Genomic DNA, 21,517 nt, shown 5'->3' with positions numbered 1-21,517 from the left:
GATCCCGGTCCCTCGGGGTCGGGCGCACCACCGACCCTCGCCCTCGAGCGTGTGCGAGGGCGAAGCCAGAGTGGCGGAGGCCCGTAGCGGTCCTGACGTGTCACACAGACCTCTGTAGTGAAGCTGCAGCCATAACCCCGCAAATTTGTCTCTCTTTCTCTTCTCCTCCTCAGCACCTGCGCATGGCTGCCATTACACATACATTTTATTACAAAATAAAAAAATAAAAGCTGAATAATAAATAAAAATGCTGACATCCTCCATAACCTCCCTAACTTTAGCGCAACAGGGTGCTGCGTCTGATGTCATTGTTATTGTTCTTTTGCGTATGCGGGCCAGTTCAAAACCGCAAACAGTTCACACTGGAATCTGATACAGGCCACATTTTAAAAGGTCATGTGAACAGCCAAACAAAAATCGGATCTGAGCAAAAAATCAGAATCAGGCATTAAGACTTGCGGTGTGAACGTAGCCCTAGTGAGCTGTTAAAAAATCGGCTCGGACTGTGACGTCACAGTCCGAAATGAGCTGGCTAACCACAACCGTTAGCTCGTAGCTAACGCTAGCATGCTACGTCGTTCTCAATAGCAAAGCACTGCTACAACACACACAAGTTCACCATAATCTACAAAAGAACTACTTCCATGTGCGCCCTCATTTAGAAGTCTCCCAGCTAATCCTGCCTTGTAACTGACCAAAGTTGGAGAAACAGGCTTTCTTTTACTGTCTCTAGAGCTAGCTAGCTGACATGCTCTACATCTGAGCTACTGTGCATGTGCGAGTGCAATCAAAGATAGTACAGAAGAAGAAGAAAAGAGGTCTCAATCTGTAGCTAAAACAGAAACCAGGTGAAAAGAGGATCTGCAGCAGTGAGGTGCAGTACAACAACAATATGGTGTTTTTAGAAAATTAAACCATGTAAACCTATTCTGGTACAACCTTAAAATACAGTTATGAACTTGAAAATGAGCATAATATGGGCGCTTTAAACAAAGAATCCGCAATAATGTAAAAAACAATGACCCAATTATGTAATAATTGTATACATGCCTAGGTCAGATTGATAGAAGGCTGTATGGCTGATATATATTCTGATATGTTGGGGATGGGATATTTAGTAACTCAAACGTGGTGTCAACAAGTCCTGGAAGAGTTCAAATGTGGGATTACATATGTTGCAGTTTGACAGTGTGGTACCATTAAACCAGGCAGTTGACCAGCTTTTCTTTATTTACTCCTGTCAATAGTGAAATGTATCTAACTTTTTATAGCATTGGCTTTGTCTAAAAGTCTAAAATCTATGAACTTTTTTTTTAAATTAATGTTTTTATTCAACTTTTTTGGCATAACTGGAAAGCAGACAATAACTACAAAAATGTTCAAATAAATAAATGCAAAGGAAGAAAAAAAGACTTGTGTTTATGAGGACAGTCCCACATAGAACAAAGAGGACCTTACGGCAGTATGACATAACAAAAACTGGATTCAATTGGGTTAATTCTGGTGAGCTTCCTGAAATTGTATCACCATATTAAAACGTGACCACTGCAGGTTAATAAAAGTTTTGTTTTAAGGGCTTCTGTGTGTGTTCTTCCTCAGGCTGTGACCCTGTATGGCTCGTCCATGTTGGGGGGGTTGCTACCAGCCGGTCAACCCCTGGAGATAGCGGGGGCGCCCCAGCCCGGCCTGGTCACCAAGAACGGGCTGGTGCTGTATGGAACCGATGGGAAAGCTGTGAGTGTCTGTGTCGTTTGTCGCACTGCAGAACAAATATTCCGACCAAACATTTTTTTTCACTCTGTTGTTAGAACACATACACACACATGCTCAGTTCCTATACACGCACTAATGTCAGAGAGGCGCCCGGGCAGTTGGGGGTTCAGCCTTGCTCAAGAGCTGAGGTGAACCGGCAGTCCACAGAAAACCCTAACAGGCTGAGCTACTGCCACCCCAAGAGATATCGTCATGGACAGGATTTGAATCTGTGCGGGGAAACCCCATTAGATTTCGAGTCCAACGCCTTAACCTGTCAGCCACTGTGACCACGCATTCTAAACTCCGTATGCGTTGTCTCCTCTGACCTCTATTATGTTTGGTCCACAGCTCCTGGTGAAGAACCTGCAGTTTGATGATGGCAAGATGATCCCTGCTTCTAAATACTTCTCCTCTGGGGAAAGCTCCAGTGTGGAGCTGACTGCCGATGAAGAGAAGATGGCAGAGGAGATCAGGGCAAGTTACTGTCAGTGGACGATGTTTGGCTGTGTTCTGTACTGGAGCTTCTGCTTCTCTTAAAAGATGCGTTCATGTTGACGTTTTCCACCTGGTGTTTGACCCGAGAGACTGTTGCTTTCATTTATTACAGGACATCTGGAAGGGCATCCTGAGCAACGTCCCAGCCGTTGAGGACACCACAGACTTCTTCAAGTCCGGGGCCGCCTCCATGGATGTGGTCAGGTGAGGGAGGAGGCCAGAGCAGAGATCGTTCCGAAATGAATAGACGCCAATAGTGGCTGACACGGCAGAATCAGCTGTCATACGGACACTGATTATTTTCCTCAGATGGCAAGTGTAAACAGAACATAGTCTATAAAGAGTGCAAACAGAAAGGTAGAACTTAGCCTTCTCACCGCAATGAAACACCATAAATTACATTACATTACATGTCATTTAGCTGACGCTTTTATCCAAAGCAACTTAAATAAAGTGCAAAAATAGAAAATATCAAACATCTGTGTGTCCCTGAGAAACAGTTACTCGCTGCCGCTGCAGTCCTCATTTATTTTCCTTATAAGGGTAAGGTGCACAGTTGAGACACTCTATACGTGTGAAAAAATAAATATGGTTTTATATACAGTGTGATATGCAGTGTGGGTTATTGCACATTATTCGAATATTGCCCAATGATGGTGATCATATTCAATGAGAAACAGATATTGGTAATGATATTGCACAGTATACAGATATTGCACAGAAATGGTATTGCACAGTATCATCAATATTATCAAACATTATCATACATTGCCACTACTCCATTACTGCACCATGTTAAAACCTCAGATAAACGAATATTTTCGACAATAATGTGCCGTACCGATTAGTAGTTTGAATAGTCGACTATACAAAGAGACCCCTGCCGCTGTAAGCACTGACGAAGCGCTGTTGTCTCTGTGTCAGGCTGGTGGAGGAGGTGAAGCAGAAGTGCGCCGGGGTCCAGCTGCAGAACGAGGACGTGTACATGGCTACCACCTTCCAGGACTTCATCCAGATGTTCGTCCGCAAGCTAAGAGGGGAGGACCAGGAGGAGGAGCTGGTCATCGACTACGTGAGTCTCCCACTGTTATGTTTCAGTGAACACCGAGTCTGCCGATTTATCTTTAGATCCTCCCATTTAAGTTCTGAATACAAAGATTGTCTTGAGATTTTTGTATGGCTTTCATCACACATTCTGTTTCAAGATATGCACAAAGGTAGGTGGTTGTGGTTGGTTGATTTGTGATGCTTGTACTGTTACCCAGGCAACCAAAGAAGTGAACAACATGACAGTGAAGATGCCAACCCAGTGTTTTATCAACGGCAAGTTTGAGGATGCAGAAAACGGCAAACGCTACGATACCATCAACCCTACTGATGGATCAGTGAGTCACATGAATATACTGCCATATTATTAATTATTAGACTGCGTGCGACTCAAGGAAGGGTTGAATGCAAGGGCAATTGGACTTTTACCCAAGTCCAGTTGCCCCCCCCTCCTTCCTTGGATAACTATGACCTGGGTGACTGAGAGCCTTCACAGACCCTGTGTGTGACCGTTACGCCTTTCACCAGGTGATCTGTAAGGTGTCCTACGCCTCAGTGGGGGATGTGGACCGGGCAGTGGCAGCTGCCAAAGAAGCCTATGATAATGGACCCTGGGGCAAAATGAACCCCAGAGACAGAGGAAGTCTGCTTTACAAGTGAGTAGCTCCATCTAGAGGACTCCAGTGGGATTACATGATCTAAAAATTTTAAAAACAAAATATAATATATATATATATATATATATATATATATAAAAAATACAGTATAATAGGACTCCAGTGGGATTAAATGAACGCAAATCATTTCAGTTTTAGTTTTTTCCAGAAATTGAAGAGACTTGATATTGACATTCCAGCAGACACTAAAGCAGCGTGAAGATTCAATTCAATTTTATTTATAGTATCAAATCATAACATAGGTTATCTCGAGACACTTTACAGATAGAGTAGGTCTAGACCACACTCTATAATTTACAAAGCCCCAACAATTACAGTAAGTCCCTCAAGAGCAAGCAGTGTGACAGTGGCGAGGAAAAACTCCCTCTTGGGAAGAAACCTCGGACAGACCCAGGCTCTAGGTAGGCGGTGTCTGACGAACCGGTTGGGCTCGTCAGATGAAATATTAAACATCATGGTATTCCTATACAGTTCTCCAACCATCTGTTCATATGTATACAGCTACAGACTTCTGAGACCTAGCGAAAACAAACTAAAACTACTGTAATCCTAAATGTATAAAAAACTAAACCTGAAGAACTTTAAAACTAAAATCAAATTCAAAATTCAAAACGTTAATAACCCTCGGTCCAGATACACCAAGGTTAGAAACACACGCCAAATAACGCAGGTCTGCTCTGTAAATTACATATAGTGCTCTCTTTTTTTCCAAATCAGCACCTTAAGATGATATAGAACCATGTTTATCCAGAAGGAAATTCTTGTGCCAGACATACAGAATGGATAAGAATAAAAACAAGTAATTGGTTTAGCAAATACAAATCTACAAGGAACATATGTGCTGCTAATGTTTAATGTCAGTTTACAGGCTAAATAGCTTATCAGCTGGATTTACCTTATTCCTTATTTCGATACAGCCTATCAGATGTTGCATGAAGCAGTATTGTTCTATCACAGGCAGAGTAGACAGCAGGTGGACTGTAGTATTACATGTACAGTATAACGTACGTTACATACATATGCAGGGTTTTTCCTGGCTCAGAATGAGCCTTTGGCACGACAGTAGTGATTGGTCCGCGTACAGTAAAGGCAATGTGTTTTTGTTACCTTTTTGACAGAAATCTATGCATTTTGATATTATTTCTGACAATTTGATAAACCAAAATGTGTATTATGCTTGAGTAAATGAAACCCCAATAAACAAATATGGTTAAAATACTATGAATATTTAAATAAATCACGGGACAGTCCAGTACAGCCTGACTCTGTATGACACAACTGAGATTAGCTCTCATATTTAGGTTTATTTCCTGCTTGTTCAACGGTTGTTTAGTAATATGCTCCTAAACACATTTGGAGAGGATTTTAATTGCTATTTTTATTCTCAATTCTTGTCATTTTGGTGCTGGTGAGTCCTCTCACTCTTCCCCCTTCCTCCCTCCAGGCTTGCAGACCTGATGGAGGAACACCAGGAGGAGCTGGCCACCATCGAGTCCATTGACTCGGGAGCGGTGTACACGCTGGCCCTCAAGACACATGTAGGCATGTCCATCCAGACCTTCCGATACTTTGCCGGCTGGTGTGACAAGATCCACGTAGGTTAACCTTCAGGCGCGCTCACGCCACTTTTCTAAACGTTGACCAGTGATTATAAAACCAGAGGAACACGCCATTTCTTTGTTGCAGGGCAAGACCATCCCCATCAACCAAGCCAGGCCCAATCGAAATCTGACCTTCACTAAGAGAGAACCTCTGGGGTAAAAGCTCCGGATTTACTAAATGCTGTCCAGTATTTGAATATTGTCACTGGACTATATTGCGTGTGTTTTACTGAGTGCAGAGCTGTGTGTGTGTGTGTGTGTGTGTTTTTTTTCCTGTGGCAGTGTGTGTGCCATCATCATCCCATGGAACTATCCTCTCATGATGCTGGCGTGGAAGAGCGCTGCCTGCCTCGCAGCAGGGAACACGCTCGTTCTGAAACCCGCACAGGTGAGCACACCATACACACACACACACTCTGGCTTTGACTCGCATATCGTACTAAAATGAACAGTTTCGGTTGAATGGATCTAGTGTCAGAGGAGTTTGTGTTTCATACATTAACTCTAATAATTACAGGTCACTCCGTTGACGGCACTGAAGTTTGCTGAGCTGTCCGCGAAAGCTGGCATTCCAAAAGGGGTCATAAACATTTTGCCAGGCTCAGGTAACGAACACAAATACAGGATCCACATTCCTTTCTTTATGTCATGCAGTTGCAAGAAAACATATGATTCAGAAATCGTAAGTCAACCGTGCAAATTAAATCCGATTGCTCATACTCTAGGCCAGTGGTAACCAACGTAGGTTGCTAGGTTGTCAATACAAAGGAGAGTCTACTTGCAACCCCTCGTCAAACGTTATATATCTATCATTTGTGAAGAGATCGGTTGAAGAGTAGCCTGGATCAACGGAAGTACATCTCCAGGATAATTGCCTGACATCCCGTGTGTGGCTCAGTATTTTGCAAGAAACAAAATCCTTTTGTGTAGATGAATTTTTGTTTCTTTGTCTTGTAATCATCCCCTAACCTCTTGTGCGTTTCTGACCCAGAGGTTGGGAACCATTGCACAAACATACATGCCCTGAAACGTATGCAGGTCTTGAATACAAGATCTGCTATTTCACGAAGAGACCAAAAGCAACAGTGAGTGTATCTACTCACAAGTTTTGTCTGTATCAAAGCCTAATATATCTTCTTCCTCTGTGCCATAGAGCTCCACTGTTGTCCAAAAACTATAAAAACACATCAGCGAGCCACACTGTTGCACTGGGTGACATGTTCCTTCATTACCAAGAACATACACTGTAGTTCATTTTCACTCAATCCCACAGACACACACTACCACAAATACAAATTTATCAGTTACAACTTTTTATTTCTTGCACTGTAGCTATGTTACTTTAGTTACTTTATACACTTGCAACTGAACAATTTCCCTGAGGAGATCAATAAAGTATTCTGATGATGAAAATAGTCCCCAACAAATGCACTCATTCCTCCTGTTTTGAATAAGTTTTTAGTAAAAACTCCAGTGACCAGCTGTTTTATGAAAATGATTTCATAATGATGATTATGAGCTTACTGTATACAAAAAATGTGACTATATATTTGCAAGTCATTTTTAAAGACGTACTTTTGTGTCTTCAGTCAGAAAGTTTCATTTATTTTTTGGGGGCATTTTAGGCCCAGACGCAGTGTCTGACTCCTACTTTAAAAGCTTTCTAATAGATCCAAAATGCACCTTGCTAATCCCATTCTCTCCTCCAGGTGGAATGGTGGGACAGCGCTTGTGCGACCACCCAGACATCCGCAAGCTGGGCTTCACCGGCTCCACGCCTATTGGCAAACAGATCATGAAGAGGTACGACCTGACCCACTCCTGGCTTTGTTGACTTGTCTGCCAGGTGAAAAGTTCATCATGTCCCGTTTCTGTGTGATCTCTCGTCACAGCTGTGCGCTCAGCAACCTGAAGAAGGTTTCTCTGGAGCTGGGAGGGAAGTCGCCTCTCATCATCTTCAGCGACTGTGACATGGACAAGGCGGTTCGCATGGTGAGAGAGCGACACTCGCAGAGGGAGAGGGAACAGGGCCTGTTAACCTTTACACCATGTTAGTGATGAAGCAGTCAGTGGAGACATTTTTCAATTGACAGAAACTTCTAAGGCTATAGGGGGTTAAAGTGTTAGAGTCAAATCGTTGATTTACATGTGCACTTTGTTTTTAATGTCTTTCGGTTAGCTCATTGGCAAACTGTGGATCAAATAGCATGCTCTTGATTGTGTGTCTGTGTGTGTGCTGCTCCACAGGGCATGAGCTCGGTGTATTTCAACAAGGGGGAGAACTGCATCGCTGCTGGGCGTCTGTTTGTGGAGGAGTCCATTCATGATGAGTTCATCAGCCGAGTGGTGAGTCAGCCAAAACCCTGACACAAGTCCTCTTCCTTTAGTCCCTGGTATGACGGGCTCCTACACTTCCCACAATGCAATTTGCTTGTGTCAGTTTGAGCAAAAGAAACAAAAAAAACGGCATCAAAAGGTCCTTGCACACTTGTATATGCGTTTTTTTGTATCTGTGATCCTAAAAATTGGTCACGCGCAGAAATCTTGCACACCGAGTCCGATGCGTATTAATTCATCCGTATTGTTTTGTGAAATTTTTCACAAAATGGAGTCTTCAAGCCATGAGGATGATTTGGTTGTCCTCTCTCTTCTTAAAAAGAGTAAAAGAAAAAGGAAGTATTGGGTCCATCCAATCCTGAGATTGCACAGAGAGCAAGGAGCAAATTCAAAGTTTACTTCAGGATGTCAGTGGCTCAATTTGATGCTTTGCTAGCGATACTGTAGCCACACAAAAGAAGACCACCAATTTCTACGAACCTAGTGATCCCAAAGGATCTCTGAAGTGTCAAAATGCTTGCCGTGGATGCGAAAAAATGCAGAAAATTGTACACGAGGCAGTGTATAAACGTAATTGACACAAGGTGAGGTCGTATTTCTTTTTGTAACGTGCAAGGACCTTTAAGCACACCGAGCATTGTGTTTCTTCTCCACCCTTTCCCTCTAAGGTGGAAGAGCTGAAGAAGATGAAGATTGGCGACCCACTGGATCGCTCCACGGATCACGGCCCACAGAATCACAAAGCCCACATGGACAAGCTGCTGGAGTACTGTGAGGTCGGACTGAAGGAGGGAGCCACGCTGGTGTACGGAGGCAAACAGGTGGACAGGCCAGGTAGAAAACACGCTGAGCCTCCCTGGGCAAAATGGCTACTACACCTGACCACCAGCTGCACAGTGTCTGTAGCTACTGGGACTCATTTTCAGTCCAGTCAGCTCACGTGAACACACAGGATACAGGAGGCACATTATACTTTTTTTTTTTAACTTTTTATTGGTGTATTTTACAGATTGTACGAAGTTCAAGATTGTAATTGTACAAGTACGTTCAGCATTTTCCTATAGAAAACAAAAACAAAGGGTATGTGCATATACCAGCACCTTGGCATAAAGACTTTGGGTAAACAGTGGTTGCACAAATGGCACTTATGCATAAAGTTTGGATGGATGGATGGATGGATAAAGTAAAATGGATAAAATACAAACACTGAATGCTCCTTTTTATATATATATTTTAATCTTTTTAAAAGTATCGGTTCATACCAAACCCTAGTCTTTACTACAGATACGTTTTGAAAGAGGCTTATTATAAAAATGATAATTCATACATTTTCTGTGGATTGACTGTCAGTTTCTCAGTTCAGTATTTGACACAGAGGAGCGGCTTGGTCTTGTTTTCGGTCTTCTCTGTACAAGCTTTAGCATCGTTGTTAGCATTAGCTAATCCCCAATACGGTCATTTTCCTTCAGGCTTTTTCATGGAGCCCACTGTCTTCACCCATGTGGAGGACCACATGTTCATCGCCAAGGAGGAGTCCTTCGGCCCCGTCATGGTGGTGTCCAAATTTAAAGATGGGTGAGTCATAAAAAAACAAGCATCTTGCTGGAGTTGCTGCAGTGCCGTTGCGCGGTTCAAGTCGCTAACCGGTGTCCTCTGTACCTCTGGCCAACCGCAGTGATGTGGACGGCGTGCTGCAGAGAGCCAACGCCACCGAGTACGGCCTGGCCTCGGGCGTGTTCACCCGCGACATCAACAAGGCCATGTACGTGAGCGAGCGGCTGGAGGCCGGAACGGTATTCATCAACACCTACAACAAGACCGACGTGGCTTCACCTTTCGGAGGCTTCAAACAGTCCGGCTTTGGCAAAGACCTCGGTGAGTACAGGCATGAATGTCATGACATGGGTTGGCAGAAGTTATGTTATATTCTTTACTTTTCTTACTTTAATTTAAAATTTGTACAGTCATTGGTGTAATATTATTGACTGAGACAAAAGGGGAACATGCTGATTTTACACAAAAAGACCAGGGTCCATATCCCAGAAACTTCCTATCTTAAGTCTAAAGTTAAAGTGGACCTATTATATAGCATTTCCACGTTCATACTTGTATTTTGTGTTTGTACTAGGACATGTTTACATGCTTTAATGTTCAAAAAACACTTTATCTTTCTCGTACTGCCCATGGCTGCTGCGCCTGTATTCACCCTCTGTTGGAGCGCCTGTCTCTTTAAGCCCGCCCTCCCTCAAAAGCCCAGTCTGCTCTGATTGGCCAGAGTGTTGACACGCCAACCCGATTATCGGCCGTCGGACAGTCTGGCGAGGTCGGTGACTCGAGTCTGTTAGCCGAGGATAGAAAAACCTGTTTAAACCGGGGCGTTCAGAACAGTTGGAAATCTGAACGGGCTGAATTAGCTCACGGGGGATTTCTCTGAAATATACGTTGACCTCATTATTTGTTTTGCTATGATAATCCAACATTATGACATTATAGATATTAATGAATGAATACGGAAAAGCATAATAGTTCCACTTTAAGATAGTATTTCTCCCAATTTGGTATTACAGAAGCAAGTCCTAGCTAACTTTAGGAATGACATCTTATCCCAGGTTAGGAAATCCTAAATACTCAATTTAAATACTCCGTGGTTATCAACTTGTATGTCTGTTATCTAGCATCCAACGCTACTTTTCTCATCACGCCGAGCTAAACAACTTTGTGACCGTACTGAAACATAAGTTGAAACATACAAAATAATGGAGCAAGAGAAACAACGGGCATTTGTCAGTTGCACCCACGGTTGCACTAGAACCGGGAGAGCCTCATGTCGCCGGGTCGACCTCTCCAAAGCGGGTCACCGTTGCTCGCAGAAACTGGATTCAAGTTAGCCAACACTACCTGGTGGAACAGCTTAGTGATATCCTGAAGTTAGGGAAGTTAATTTAAGATCTGCAAGTTCAGAAGTTTCTGTAAATACGGCCCCAGTTCACTAGTTGTAAGGACTATAACTCCTAAAACCTATAATATAAAGAAACAGTTGTTTCATGTCTTCTGTGGCTTTTGAGGACCTTTTATAAAGTCTAAAATAAAAGAATGAAACTGAAGCTGTCCTTTGCATCAGGCCTTGTTTTAGGCTCTTGATGGCTATAAGGCTTTTATTGTGGAGCTGCTGCTGGCACACAACATCCACACAAGTAGAGCAGTTGAGAAGAACCATGTTGCTTTATTAAAAATTGTTCTAAAACTTTATCCATGTGTAGAAATGATGATTTTATGTATGCCCCTCCTCTGTGAATACGGTCATATCGACTTATCCCCTGTGGGGGTTCTCAGGCTAACGTTTAGACTATAGTCCAAAACTACATACGTATGTCAGCGATTCAGTTTGAACTTAATCAAGCAGAGGAATAGATTTAATCACAGTTTAGACCAGTGTACCCCCCTCCTCCACAGGGACACAAGATCAAAAGGCTAAGAAACTCATTTTTGTTACTATGAATCATATTCACTATTTCTTGCTTTTTGAAATACTGGGTACTTTTTGGGGCCTCTGAAATTCACTCAAATAAAAGAATCTGACAAATCAAAAATCCCTATTTGGTTAAACGGTTCACACATTCATCACATATAGACACATGGGTCACACTCCAAGAAGTTTAGAAACCACTGGCTTACCCCGAATTTCCACCAGGCGCGTCTGCGCTGCGTTGCGTGCCCCGCGAGCAATCGCTGCCATTCAAGTCAATGCTTGTTATTCCACCAGCCGCACCACGGCGCGTCCCAGAAGCGTGCGTGATGTGGCTCTCCGCTCCGCGGGGCCACGGGGGCATTCGGACACCCGGGCAGGAGGTGAAACAGCGAGACTATCCAGTCAATTTCCCAAACCCAGACGTGCCCAGTGGAGAATCGGAGTTAGAGCCAAAGAGAGACGAAGCTGCCGTCGCCATGAATTGTTGGCTAATCTGAAAGTGTTCATTAATGAAACTAATATAACTGTCACTCTGAACATTAGATTGGACTTAGATAATGAGCAGGTATTATTTCATTCAGATTTTGTCCCACGATTTGTCCCTCGGCACAATTTCTTCCCAGTGACTATTGTTTTTTTTTGGGGGGGGGGGGGTCTGGTCCACAGGAGAGGACGCTCTACTGGAATACCTCAAGACCAAAGCAGTGACCGTGGAGTACTGAGGCTCCAACCAACTCTGAGCCACATCTCGGTAGGAAAAGGACTCGTCTGTCTGCTTCAGGCAGACATCCAGCTTCATACAGCATTGCTTCTGGACAGTGTGTGTGTGTGTGTGTTATGTGTGCGCGTGTGACGTGTGTGTACTGTATGAATGAGAGGAGAGCTTTGTTGTTTGTCTCTGTCGCAGTTTGGACACCTTCTGCGTAAAAAAATAAATAATAATCAGATCGTGGACAAGGGACACGTGTGGTTTACACACATCTGTATATCCACACATAAAACCCAGAGTCGGACGTCTGGTGGCAGCCGGGCCGGTTAAGACTATTTTCAATCTTTCAGTTCCATAAAAGTGTTTTATGTTAAAACACTATTTTCAACCTAAAATCTGTTTTCCCATCATTATCAATCAGTTCCATTCAAATGTTTAAAATCATCTGCAATCATGCCTTTCTCATTCACTCGCCTTCATCATTCCTATATCTCCCTGTTTACTCTTTGACAGCTTTTGGGCTGCTGTGTGCCGTATCACTTTTCTTATTTATGGATAACTCATCTGTACATGAATATGAATGTTGTAGCTTGTGTGTAGATGTCTTTGGGTTGAGTTTTGGAGTAGCCAGTGTCCTGCCTGACAGGACTAAACTGGTGAATTTAATTTAATAAGATGCTTAATCATAGAGCTATTGGTCAGAATTTATCATCGACACGATGGGAAAACGGAGCCAGAGTTACATTTGAATTCTCAATTAATCCACATAAAAGCAAAGGCCAATTTGCTAAAGGTTTTTTCAAAGCTTTTAACCCTAATCTTATAGTTTTCATCTGCGGTACACACGTCAACACACAAACCTACTGCGCAGGCGTCAACACTTGGGCTTCCTGTCTGTCATTGTAGTCTATATCGACGATGTCTCATTTCCGCGATTGTTCAGGCGCCGCTGGAAATTCTGCCGGATGTCCTTCTTTTCGGCCGGATGTCCCGGTACCTTCCTCTTCCTTTGTGTTGGTGTTCTAACCTCCGGTGGATCTGTGAGGACTATGGTTAACTGCTCCTCAGATCTCTGCAGGGTAAATCCAGACAGCTAGCTAGACTATCTGTCCAATCGGAGTTTTCTCTCACAAGACTTTTGAACGGGGCGGCCTCTAGCTCACGCACTAGAGCGTGGGCCCCATGTAGACGGAGTCCTTTGCAGCAGCCCAGGGTTTGAATCCGACCTGCAACCCTTTGCTGCGTGTCAACCCCTCTCTCTCCCTGTCCCCTTTCCTGTCTATCCTCTATTAAATAAAGGAAAAAAGCCCCCAAAAATGATCTTCAAAACAAAAAACAACTTTTGAACGTACACGTTCCACCAAAACAAATTCCTTCCCAAGGCTATTTTGCAGAGGCACAGAGTCTCCGTGCGGAGCTTAGTGCCGCCCGAGACGATTGGGATTGGTTTGAGGAAATGCCAATATACCAGAGCACTTTTTTCATCCCATCCCGGAATGCTGTGTGGACTAGCCAGACCCTCCTCCGCAGCGCTGTGGAGGAAGGTCTGGCAATGCGAGACTACTGCAACGAAAGAGTGACTGTAATGGAGTACTCCTACTTTGTTGGGCAGGTTTGACTTTTCTTTTGAGTACACTACACAAATCATCATTCAGGGACTTGCAGCTTGGTTACGACAGGTAATCCATTACAGTTAACATTATTTAATTTAATTAACACTATTTTATTTTGGCACGCTGCTGGCATCCAATATTTGAGATTTCATAGCATCACGTTCACAAGTTGTCATGAGGAAAGTATGTTCAAGAGACAACAGACTTTAGCAGTGATGTTTGTTGTGAAAATAGTAATGCCAATTGAATTTAGTAGTTTCTTGTGTTGACAGTCACTCAAATGTCAGAGCATTCTGCGTAGTATTACTGGTGACAATGTAACATAGATGAAAAATAGCAAAAGAAATATTTAAAACTTTTGATCAGTATTTACTTGTCACTATGTCAAGCTATGGTGAGCCATTTGTTTTTTTACATCATGTCCTTGCAGCTGTCTGTTCCCACATAACTTTAGAGATTTCACTCTCTTCCCTTTGATAAATTTGACCTTTTTTGTAAATATTTTCTAACAAAAGAAGGGAATATATATGTGATATATTTTTGTCCGACAGAGACAGACTGTATGTTATAACACTATATTATATTTGTTAAAAACACACCAGCTAGAGTTTTTTTTTTTTTTTTTTAATTATCCATCACTCATAAGAAGAAGTTGTGAAATTAGTATTATGTTTGTCCCACATTATCAGTAAAGGCAGCAAGGGCTAATAAGCAAGTGTTTTTTCTCCCCCTTTGTGGAAAAGGTGTAATATGTCCCCTCAATAAACAGTGTTCAGCCAGTGGGCTAACGTCATGCAACAGGAAATAAACTTTGATTTGAATTTTACTGTGTAATGCTGTGTTACTCAATAAATATGCAAACCTTCTACATGGTGGGAATAAGCAGTGATGCTGCTCTTGGTGCTACCAGTTATTTTGCATCGTGTACTTACATTTGATACATGGTATGGTCTCATATAGTGTGTGTGTGTGTTTGTGTGTGCTTGTGTATGTTTGTGTGTGTGTGTAACCGTGACACACATGGAAGTAGAATGTATAGAATGTTCTACAGTTCCACCGGTGGAATTGTGGCGTTCTACTCCATTATGACCCTTCTCTTCTAAAGTCACACTATTAACTCAGCAGAGATACAGGGAACACATCTACACAGACCTTCACAGAGTCAATTATGGAAAGATTTGGATACTTAACACAACAAACAGAACGTACATCGTCGCTCCACATGGATATCAAGGTAAGACATTCAAATATGCAACAGTTAATTGTTTCCCCTGAAGGCAACATTGTATAACAGTTGTATTTGGACCCTAACCTCTTGAAATGCACAGATTTATACATGGTCTATTGTCTAGTCTATGGTATATTATGTCTACTATGGTTTATTAAAGCTTGCAGATTGAATTCAAGGATTGTTTCTGAATTGTGCTCAGCACCAATAGCCAACCATAGATTATGAACACATAGATTTTCTTACAATCCATCCCAAGGAGAAGTTTTTTTTTTTGTTGATGTGTAAAAGATGGCTGCTTCTAAAGCCTGATGGTTTTTCTTCCTGTCAGATTTCCCCAGAGGAACTAGGAGAGCAGAGGTGCAGCGATTTGGAGCTGCCTCTGCTCACATCAGAGACTTTGGATGAAGTGGTCATGTTATATCTGGGGTATATCACAAACGAGTAAGTGAAAGTTAAAAGTCATCATTCGGCTGGTTAAACACTGGTTAGATGTTTGTTTGGCTTAAAGCTTCCTAATCTCTTCTTCCAGACACTGGCTGTTGCTGGCAGATGGCAGCATTGATTCTGCCACAGTCCTACTGCTGTCCGACCTGTGTTATGAGGTTGTCCAGACGGTCTGCGACGAGGTCCTGGATGTTGTGGCACCTCAGGTTTATAACAAGACTTTGGGCCACATTTCCATGGAGAGTGCCAGCAACCCCGGCAACACTTCTGTCATAATGTACCTGTAAGTCAAAAGCTTCCACAGTTAACTGTGTTATTCACTTCCATCTTCTTCTCAGGCATCATTACTCCACCATTTGTACATACTATAGCTACTAAAGGAAAGCACTGTAAGCATTCCACATATGGCTGGGTCAGAATACGCAACGCTTTCAACCCAGGGAGCGGAGTTAGCGTCCTTGGGCAAACAAAAGATGTTCACGCAGGAAACGCTTTTTTGTGTTTTTAATCCTAACTACAATCTTTTTTTTCTAATCTTAACTACCGGTAGTCATTTTTGGTGTCTGTGTCACATGACGCTCACTTATTCACTCCTAAACGTAACTGTAATGTCAGCTGAAACGACCAGCAGCTTACTGTCACCTTTTGTCGGCTAAATTGAACTGCTAAGACAGCTAAACTTATGTGTTATTATTAAACTTATGTCGCCTAATTTAGAGTTGCATTACTGCATGTAGACTCCAGATTCTAGTGCTGAATACTATCATCAGATGTCAGAATTGAGTTTGATCCTTCACGTTCTGGAAAATGTTCAGAGGGCGATACCAGTAGGAAGTGTTTAAAGCAACACTAGAGAACTTTTCCCGCTTCGGTCCCCCCTACAGGTTGGAAGCGGAATTGTCCGTTACATTACATTGTCCAGTTCATTCGAACTACAGATCCACTACCCGATCTGGCTAACTTGCCTAATGTAACGTAATGGACAATTCCGCTTCCAACCTGTAGGGCGACCGAAATGTCACTGCCCAGAGCAGATCAGTTGACTAAAATATGACTGTTTCTCTTTTTAAGGGGCGAGAGTGAATCTCCACAAAGGGAGCATAACTATCACTCAGTGACAGTGGAAGATATCCAAGCCAGCCTTGGACATTCACTTCACCAGTGTCTTGGAGAAGCGTTAGAAGTCGTAGAGGAGAGTTCTGACGACTCTGAACAACTGCTGCAGCTGGTTGCAGAAGAGGTGGCCAAGAAGGTCAACCGCACACTGGCTGCTATCACGCAGACAGCCTCTTCCTCACCGTCGGAGGAATCTGATGAGTGGGTTACACCGCAATCAACTAAACACATGGTTTTTCATGTTGCCAACATACTGAGCAGATGCGTGGTCCGGAAGTACCAGATTAATCCCCCTGAAGAATTACGCCTGCTCAGCGTTTCATCTTGGGCCACGGTTGAGGAGTTCTGTCTAGTGGAGTCACAGAGTTCAGACGTAACCGTTTCTGTGAGCTCAGCATCTCCAGCCACTACCAAAGAGGAGTTATCCCAGGGAGAGAAGACCTTTCTGGCCATGTTCCTTGGTATGCTGCTGGACCACATCGCCCACTCCACCAAGACATCAATGATGGACTTGAACTTTGATGGAGTTTTGAAGAATCTGACGAGGACTGTGGAAGAAACAGGTTTTACTCTCCCACAAACTGTTGGAAACCTCCACCGTACCATCTTTAAGAAGCTTCGTCTGGAGTTTGGATCCACAAAGCTGCTGCAAGCTGCCATCGGGTCTGAAGGTATGGCCTTCGAGGAGGCGGTTGCCAGGGAATTGAGAGTGCAGCAGGAGAAAGCTGCACATAAAAAACCCAGCTTTGTTACAAACGTGAGGAGGTTTTTCAGAAGAAGAAGCAACAAAGTTGCTCCTGCGTGTGAAGTTGACACATTCAACAGTCAAGTGGCTCTCCTGGAGAGTGAATCGATACCGCGGCATCAGAAGAAACTGAAGGGCCCCGTCATCATTGGGATGTTATCTGCCGTGGCCAGGATTCTGAAGAAGCCCTTCACCTTCTGCATCAGCCGAGGATCACAGGATGACCAGCTCACGCAAGTATCCAACATTCAGGGCCAGCTGTACGTACATTTGTGAATGTAGCATTATCAGCGCCATGGCCAACCCTACAGAAAGCGCACACTGTGATAGTTCAACTTTCGTCATATTTACCAGACCTGCAGTTCATCGGGTAATCAGCGCCTTTCTCCACCCACTATACTGTCAATTGCGCTGTAGCAAGTACTTGTGCTGATGCTAGGACCATTTGAAATGATCCTGATGCCAATATCTGTAATGTAGCGAGGAGTTTAACAACTGCAATTTGCCATTTTCAGTTCCCGCAACAGGGAGTGTGCGCTTTTACCTCAGTGCGGCCTGTTCGTACATACCTCGCCATGCTTTTAGGCGCACGTTGTGAAACAAATACGCCTGAAGTGGGCGCAAAAGTGATGTACAAAAGTACATCTGGCCTTCAGTCTTTCCTCAAGATCTTTTCTTTACTGCTTTGCCTTCATCTTGAAAAACATAAACCTTTATAATGACATGGGTCATTTTTCAAGATGAACGCACAAATCGATGTGTAAGTTTGGTTTCCAAAAGTGTTTTTGGAGATGATTGATGAATCTAATAAACGGTTGGTATGTCTCTTTTGTCATTATTTACTATCAGAGGTAGAATAAGAGTCAGAGCACTTTCTCTAGAAATGTTGAAGGTAAACGAGTCAGCTGGTCTCCAGAAACTCTAATCCAACCACTAGACGGCCACAAAGAAGCATCACACCCTTCATCTCATTGTGACCCAAACCAGCTGGGCTTACTGGATACACTGTAAACCCAGATTTAGTTATTAAATTAAACTTTATAGTGGTCACTACTTATTCTTTCATGTTTTGTTTAAAACCATATTCATTACTGAATCACATTAGTTGTTTGTAATAATCAGCTTAAGTATGCAGTGCACATATTCATATTTAGCAGAGATAACCAAGGATGGTAAGTTTCTGTATGGGAGGGGCAAAGGGTCATGGGAAAAAACATGTTCTACATGGTTTCTGTCCTAGTTAAAGTGTGTTTTAATAATGTTCTGTTAATGTTTTGGGTGTGCATTTATGTTATCTTGATTCTAGTTTTGTATGGTTGATTTAGTCTTCATGTTGGTCTACATTTATTGTTGCACCATGACCGAGACCTGGGGGAGGACTGATGGGGTCTGGGCAGTGAGGCAGGCCAACAACAAACATATATGTAGAGCAATCCCAGAATTGTCATTCTTTGTTTTATTGGAACAAATGTGTTGAATACATTGTACTTAAAATCAGGCTGTCATAAGGAAAATAACATATTTAGCAGGGATCTTTCTGTAGTTTTGATAAGGATAACCTAGTCCATATTTGTTATGTAACCTGACTTGAGAAACTTGGGTTAACTAATGATTTTCAGTAATGTCTACTATAGTAAACTTGATTTGTCTACTGCATCAACTTACCGCTCTGTGGTAATACAACTTGACGCTCGGAGCCCTACGACGTCGTCGGCGTAGTCACACACGACCTCCGATTAATATTTATATAATTTCGTAACGATTTATTGTAGCTGCTTATCGTTTTTTTCTGCTAATAGCCAAGGAGCTAGCCATCACGGGGGTGTCTTTGTAGCCTTTCCAGAAGGTTTTCTATCCAGCCTGGAACCTCTTTTCGGAGTAGTTCAGCAATATATCCAAACGCTTTCATCCAAAATGTATCCACTCGATGTCCATAATTTATCACTATTGGCTTAGCTTTTATTGTTCTGTGTGGGATATCAATAAATATCTGTGAGATTAATTTTCCGTTTTATTTATTTATTTGTCTTTAAGGTCATACAACTTTTTTTACATTCAACTGACCTCACTACTGCACACATATTCTAATAGCCCCATTTTTCCTGAAAAAAATGATGTACATTGATTGACTATAGACAGGGTTGATGTTTTACAAGCTTTTTTAGAAAATAAAACCAGACGGAAAAGGAATTGTAAAAATGGCCTTAGGTTCCTGGACGTTAAAGCAACACTATGTAACTTTTAGCTGTAGTTCCAGTGAGACAACCTGTAGGGGGACCGAAGAGGGAAAAGTTACATAGGGTTGCTTTAAAGCTGTAGTAGGTAAGACTTATCAAACTAACTTTCTTAATCCTGGATGTGGATTGGCAATATGCTATATGGAGGATACACTCCTCCTCCATATGTATCAGACATGGGGTACTGCAGTTTAAGATCTGCCATAGACTTATCAAGGGCAAGACTTGCTAAGATATATCCTGGTTCCGATCCAACATGCCTTAGGTGCCATCACCAGGAACACTGTATCATATGTTCTGGGCTTGCTCTACGCTCCGTCCATTTTGGTCTGCAATTTTTGGTACATAAATACAGGTTTTCAATAAAGATGTGGACCCTGATGGGGGTGTCTAACTGCGTGTCAATCACTGCTCATGCACACGCCATCATTCTCCCTTGTGGGGGGAGGGGCTTAGGGCTTTAGCAGAAAGGGGGGAGGGACTGAGAAGTTGTCGATGTTCAAATTAGATTCACCTTGTGTAAAAACTTAAACCGTTTAAGGCAAATGGTTTCCATTTACAAATTTCTAGTAAAGTCAACTAATTTGGTGTAACAGTGTATACATTACACACACAGGAAGACACAGAGCCATCACTGGCTCCATGGTTGTTGCTTAAGACTAGGGTAAGGATTAGGTAGGTCAGGGTTGGAGTTAGTGACAGTGTTTCTTTCTGTCAAAATTATATTTTGTTTAAATCAACAGTACTCTTAGCGTGTATAGAGCCAGCATATTTTCATATGTACATGTGAGTGAATTAAGGTTATATTTCAACCAAACCAGAGTGTTGATTGTTGTAACAGTGGAAAGATGAAAAAGAAACCATTTAAATAAACAATAATTTGATCAAAAGCTGTCTTGGATAAGCGATTTTGTGGCTGTTTCATAAGACATGGATCATTTTAGGATTTTGTCACCATTGGGCAAAAAAAAAAAAAGACTATCAGTGATTAAAAAATACTTACTGAAAAATATAATAAGCAGCTATATACTTACTTGAGTTTGAATCATTGCAGAATATTGACTAAGTGTTGGAATTGATACAACTTAATAGCACTGAGACATTTCCCTTTATTTCTCTTTCCATTCAGGATTGATTGCTTTTCCATTTATCATTTTATGGCTTTTCTTTGCTAATACACATTTAAAAATAAAAATGTCTTTGACAACACATTCCATGAATAAAAGATGAATCATCATCCCAGCTTAAAAACACAAGTGTTATGATTTCATCTGTTGGACAAGTTAAACCACACAAGGACAAACAAGAGTTTTATTTCAAATAGAGCAGGCACAATCTGTCCTCAACCTGTCTCATTAGGGATACAGTTGAAAGGTTCTAATAGATTAGATTAGATAGATTTCCCTTTACAGCCCCAAATATATATTAATAATCTAATACAGTTTCACTCTATGAGCAAAACACAACAATATTGGAAGTTTATCTTAATCACACTCTGATGGTTACATTGAACAAAGCAAGTTGAGCTATATAGTATGAGTACGGTGAGAAACAGTGATATAGGCTAGAGCAGGGGTGTCAAACATACGGCCTGTGGGCCAGGACCGGCCCGCCAATGGGTCCAATCAGGCCCACTGGATGACTTTGCAAAGTGTGAAAATTGCAGAGAAGAAAATGTAAATGTACGACTTTAATCTTTTTTCTCTGAATATTATCCCTCTCTCCCGGGTCTGTAACATTATTTTTTTCCTACAACGGCCTTAAAACACCGTCGTATAAGAAGCGACTTGCGTTTGCCAACATCAAGCTGACCAGAAACTCTGTGGCAGATACAGTCTCTGATCTTTCTGGAGTGGTTTACTGGTCCGGCCCACTAGAGATCAAATTAGGGGGATGTGGCCCATGAACTAAAATGAGTTTGACACCCCTGGGTAGGGTATACTGTTATCATAATGGTAATAGTAATCATAATTCTTATTTCATTTGATAGATGCAATACAAAGTGATTCCCAAGTCAGAATAATAATAATCATAATCAGAT

The 21,517-nt window shown here is 42.3% G+C and overlaps 1 protein-coding gene across 5 annotated transcripts in view; it reads left to right on the top strand.

Annotated features, from left to right (window-relative positions):
• Nucleotides 1-21,517, top strand: part of aldh1l2 (aldehyde dehydrogenase 1 family, member L2) — a 91,423-nt gene that overhangs the window by 13,779 nt on the left and 56,127 nt on the right. For 4 of the 5 annotated variants that reach the window (XR_003691589.1, XM_028570123.1, XM_028570125.1 and 1 more), the window contains exons 7-23: nucleotides 1,600-1,734; nucleotides 2,104-2,229; nucleotides 2,363-2,454; nucleotides 3,175-3,322; nucleotides 3,516-3,635; nucleotides 3,826-3,953; nucleotides 5,419-5,569; nucleotides 5,661-5,731; nucleotides 5,858-5,963; nucleotides 6,093-6,180; nucleotides 7,285-7,378; nucleotides 7,468-7,567; nucleotides 7,823-7,921; nucleotides 8,581-8,746; nucleotides 9,382-9,487; nucleotides 9,588-9,787; nucleotides 12,048-12,132. Coding sequence is in view for 4 of the 5 variants with exons in the window: in XM_028570123.1 (XP_028425924.1) it covers nucleotides 1,600-1,734; nucleotides 2,104-2,229; nucleotides 2,363-2,454; nucleotides 3,175-3,322; nucleotides 3,516-3,635; nucleotides 3,826-3,953; nucleotides 5,419-5,569; nucleotides 5,661-5,731; nucleotides 5,858-5,963; nucleotides 6,093-6,180; nucleotides 7,285-7,378; nucleotides 7,468-7,567; nucleotides 7,823-7,921; nucleotides 8,581-8,746; nucleotides 9,382-9,487; nucleotides 9,588-9,787; nucleotides 12,048-12,103 (1,986 nt within the window). In the remaining variant the exon portion in view is untranslated. Of the gene's footprint in view, nucleotides 1-1,599; nucleotides 1,735-2,103; nucleotides 2,230-2,362; nucleotides 2,455-3,174; nucleotides 3,323-3,515; nucleotides 3,636-3,825; nucleotides 3,954-5,418; nucleotides 5,570-5,660; nucleotides 5,732-5,857; nucleotides 5,964-6,092; nucleotides 6,181-7,284; nucleotides 7,379-7,467; nucleotides 7,568-7,822; nucleotides 7,922-8,580; nucleotides 8,747-9,381; nucleotides 9,488-9,587; nucleotides 9,788-12,047; nucleotides 12,133-14,828; nucleotides 14,874-21,517 lie in introns of those variants that run through there. The other variant, XM_028570124.1, reaches the window with a different exon arrangement.

Source organism: Perca flavescens, chromosome 23, assembly GCF_004354835.1.
Source record: "Perca flavescens isolate YP-PL-M2 chromosome 23, PFLA_1.0, whole genome shotgun sequence".
Taxonomy (NCBI): Eukaryota; Metazoa; Chordata; class Actinopteri; order Perciformes; family Percidae; genus Perca; species Perca flavescens.
Note: the sequence above shows the minus strand (reverse complement) of the source record. Positions and strands in the feature narration are given on the sequence as shown.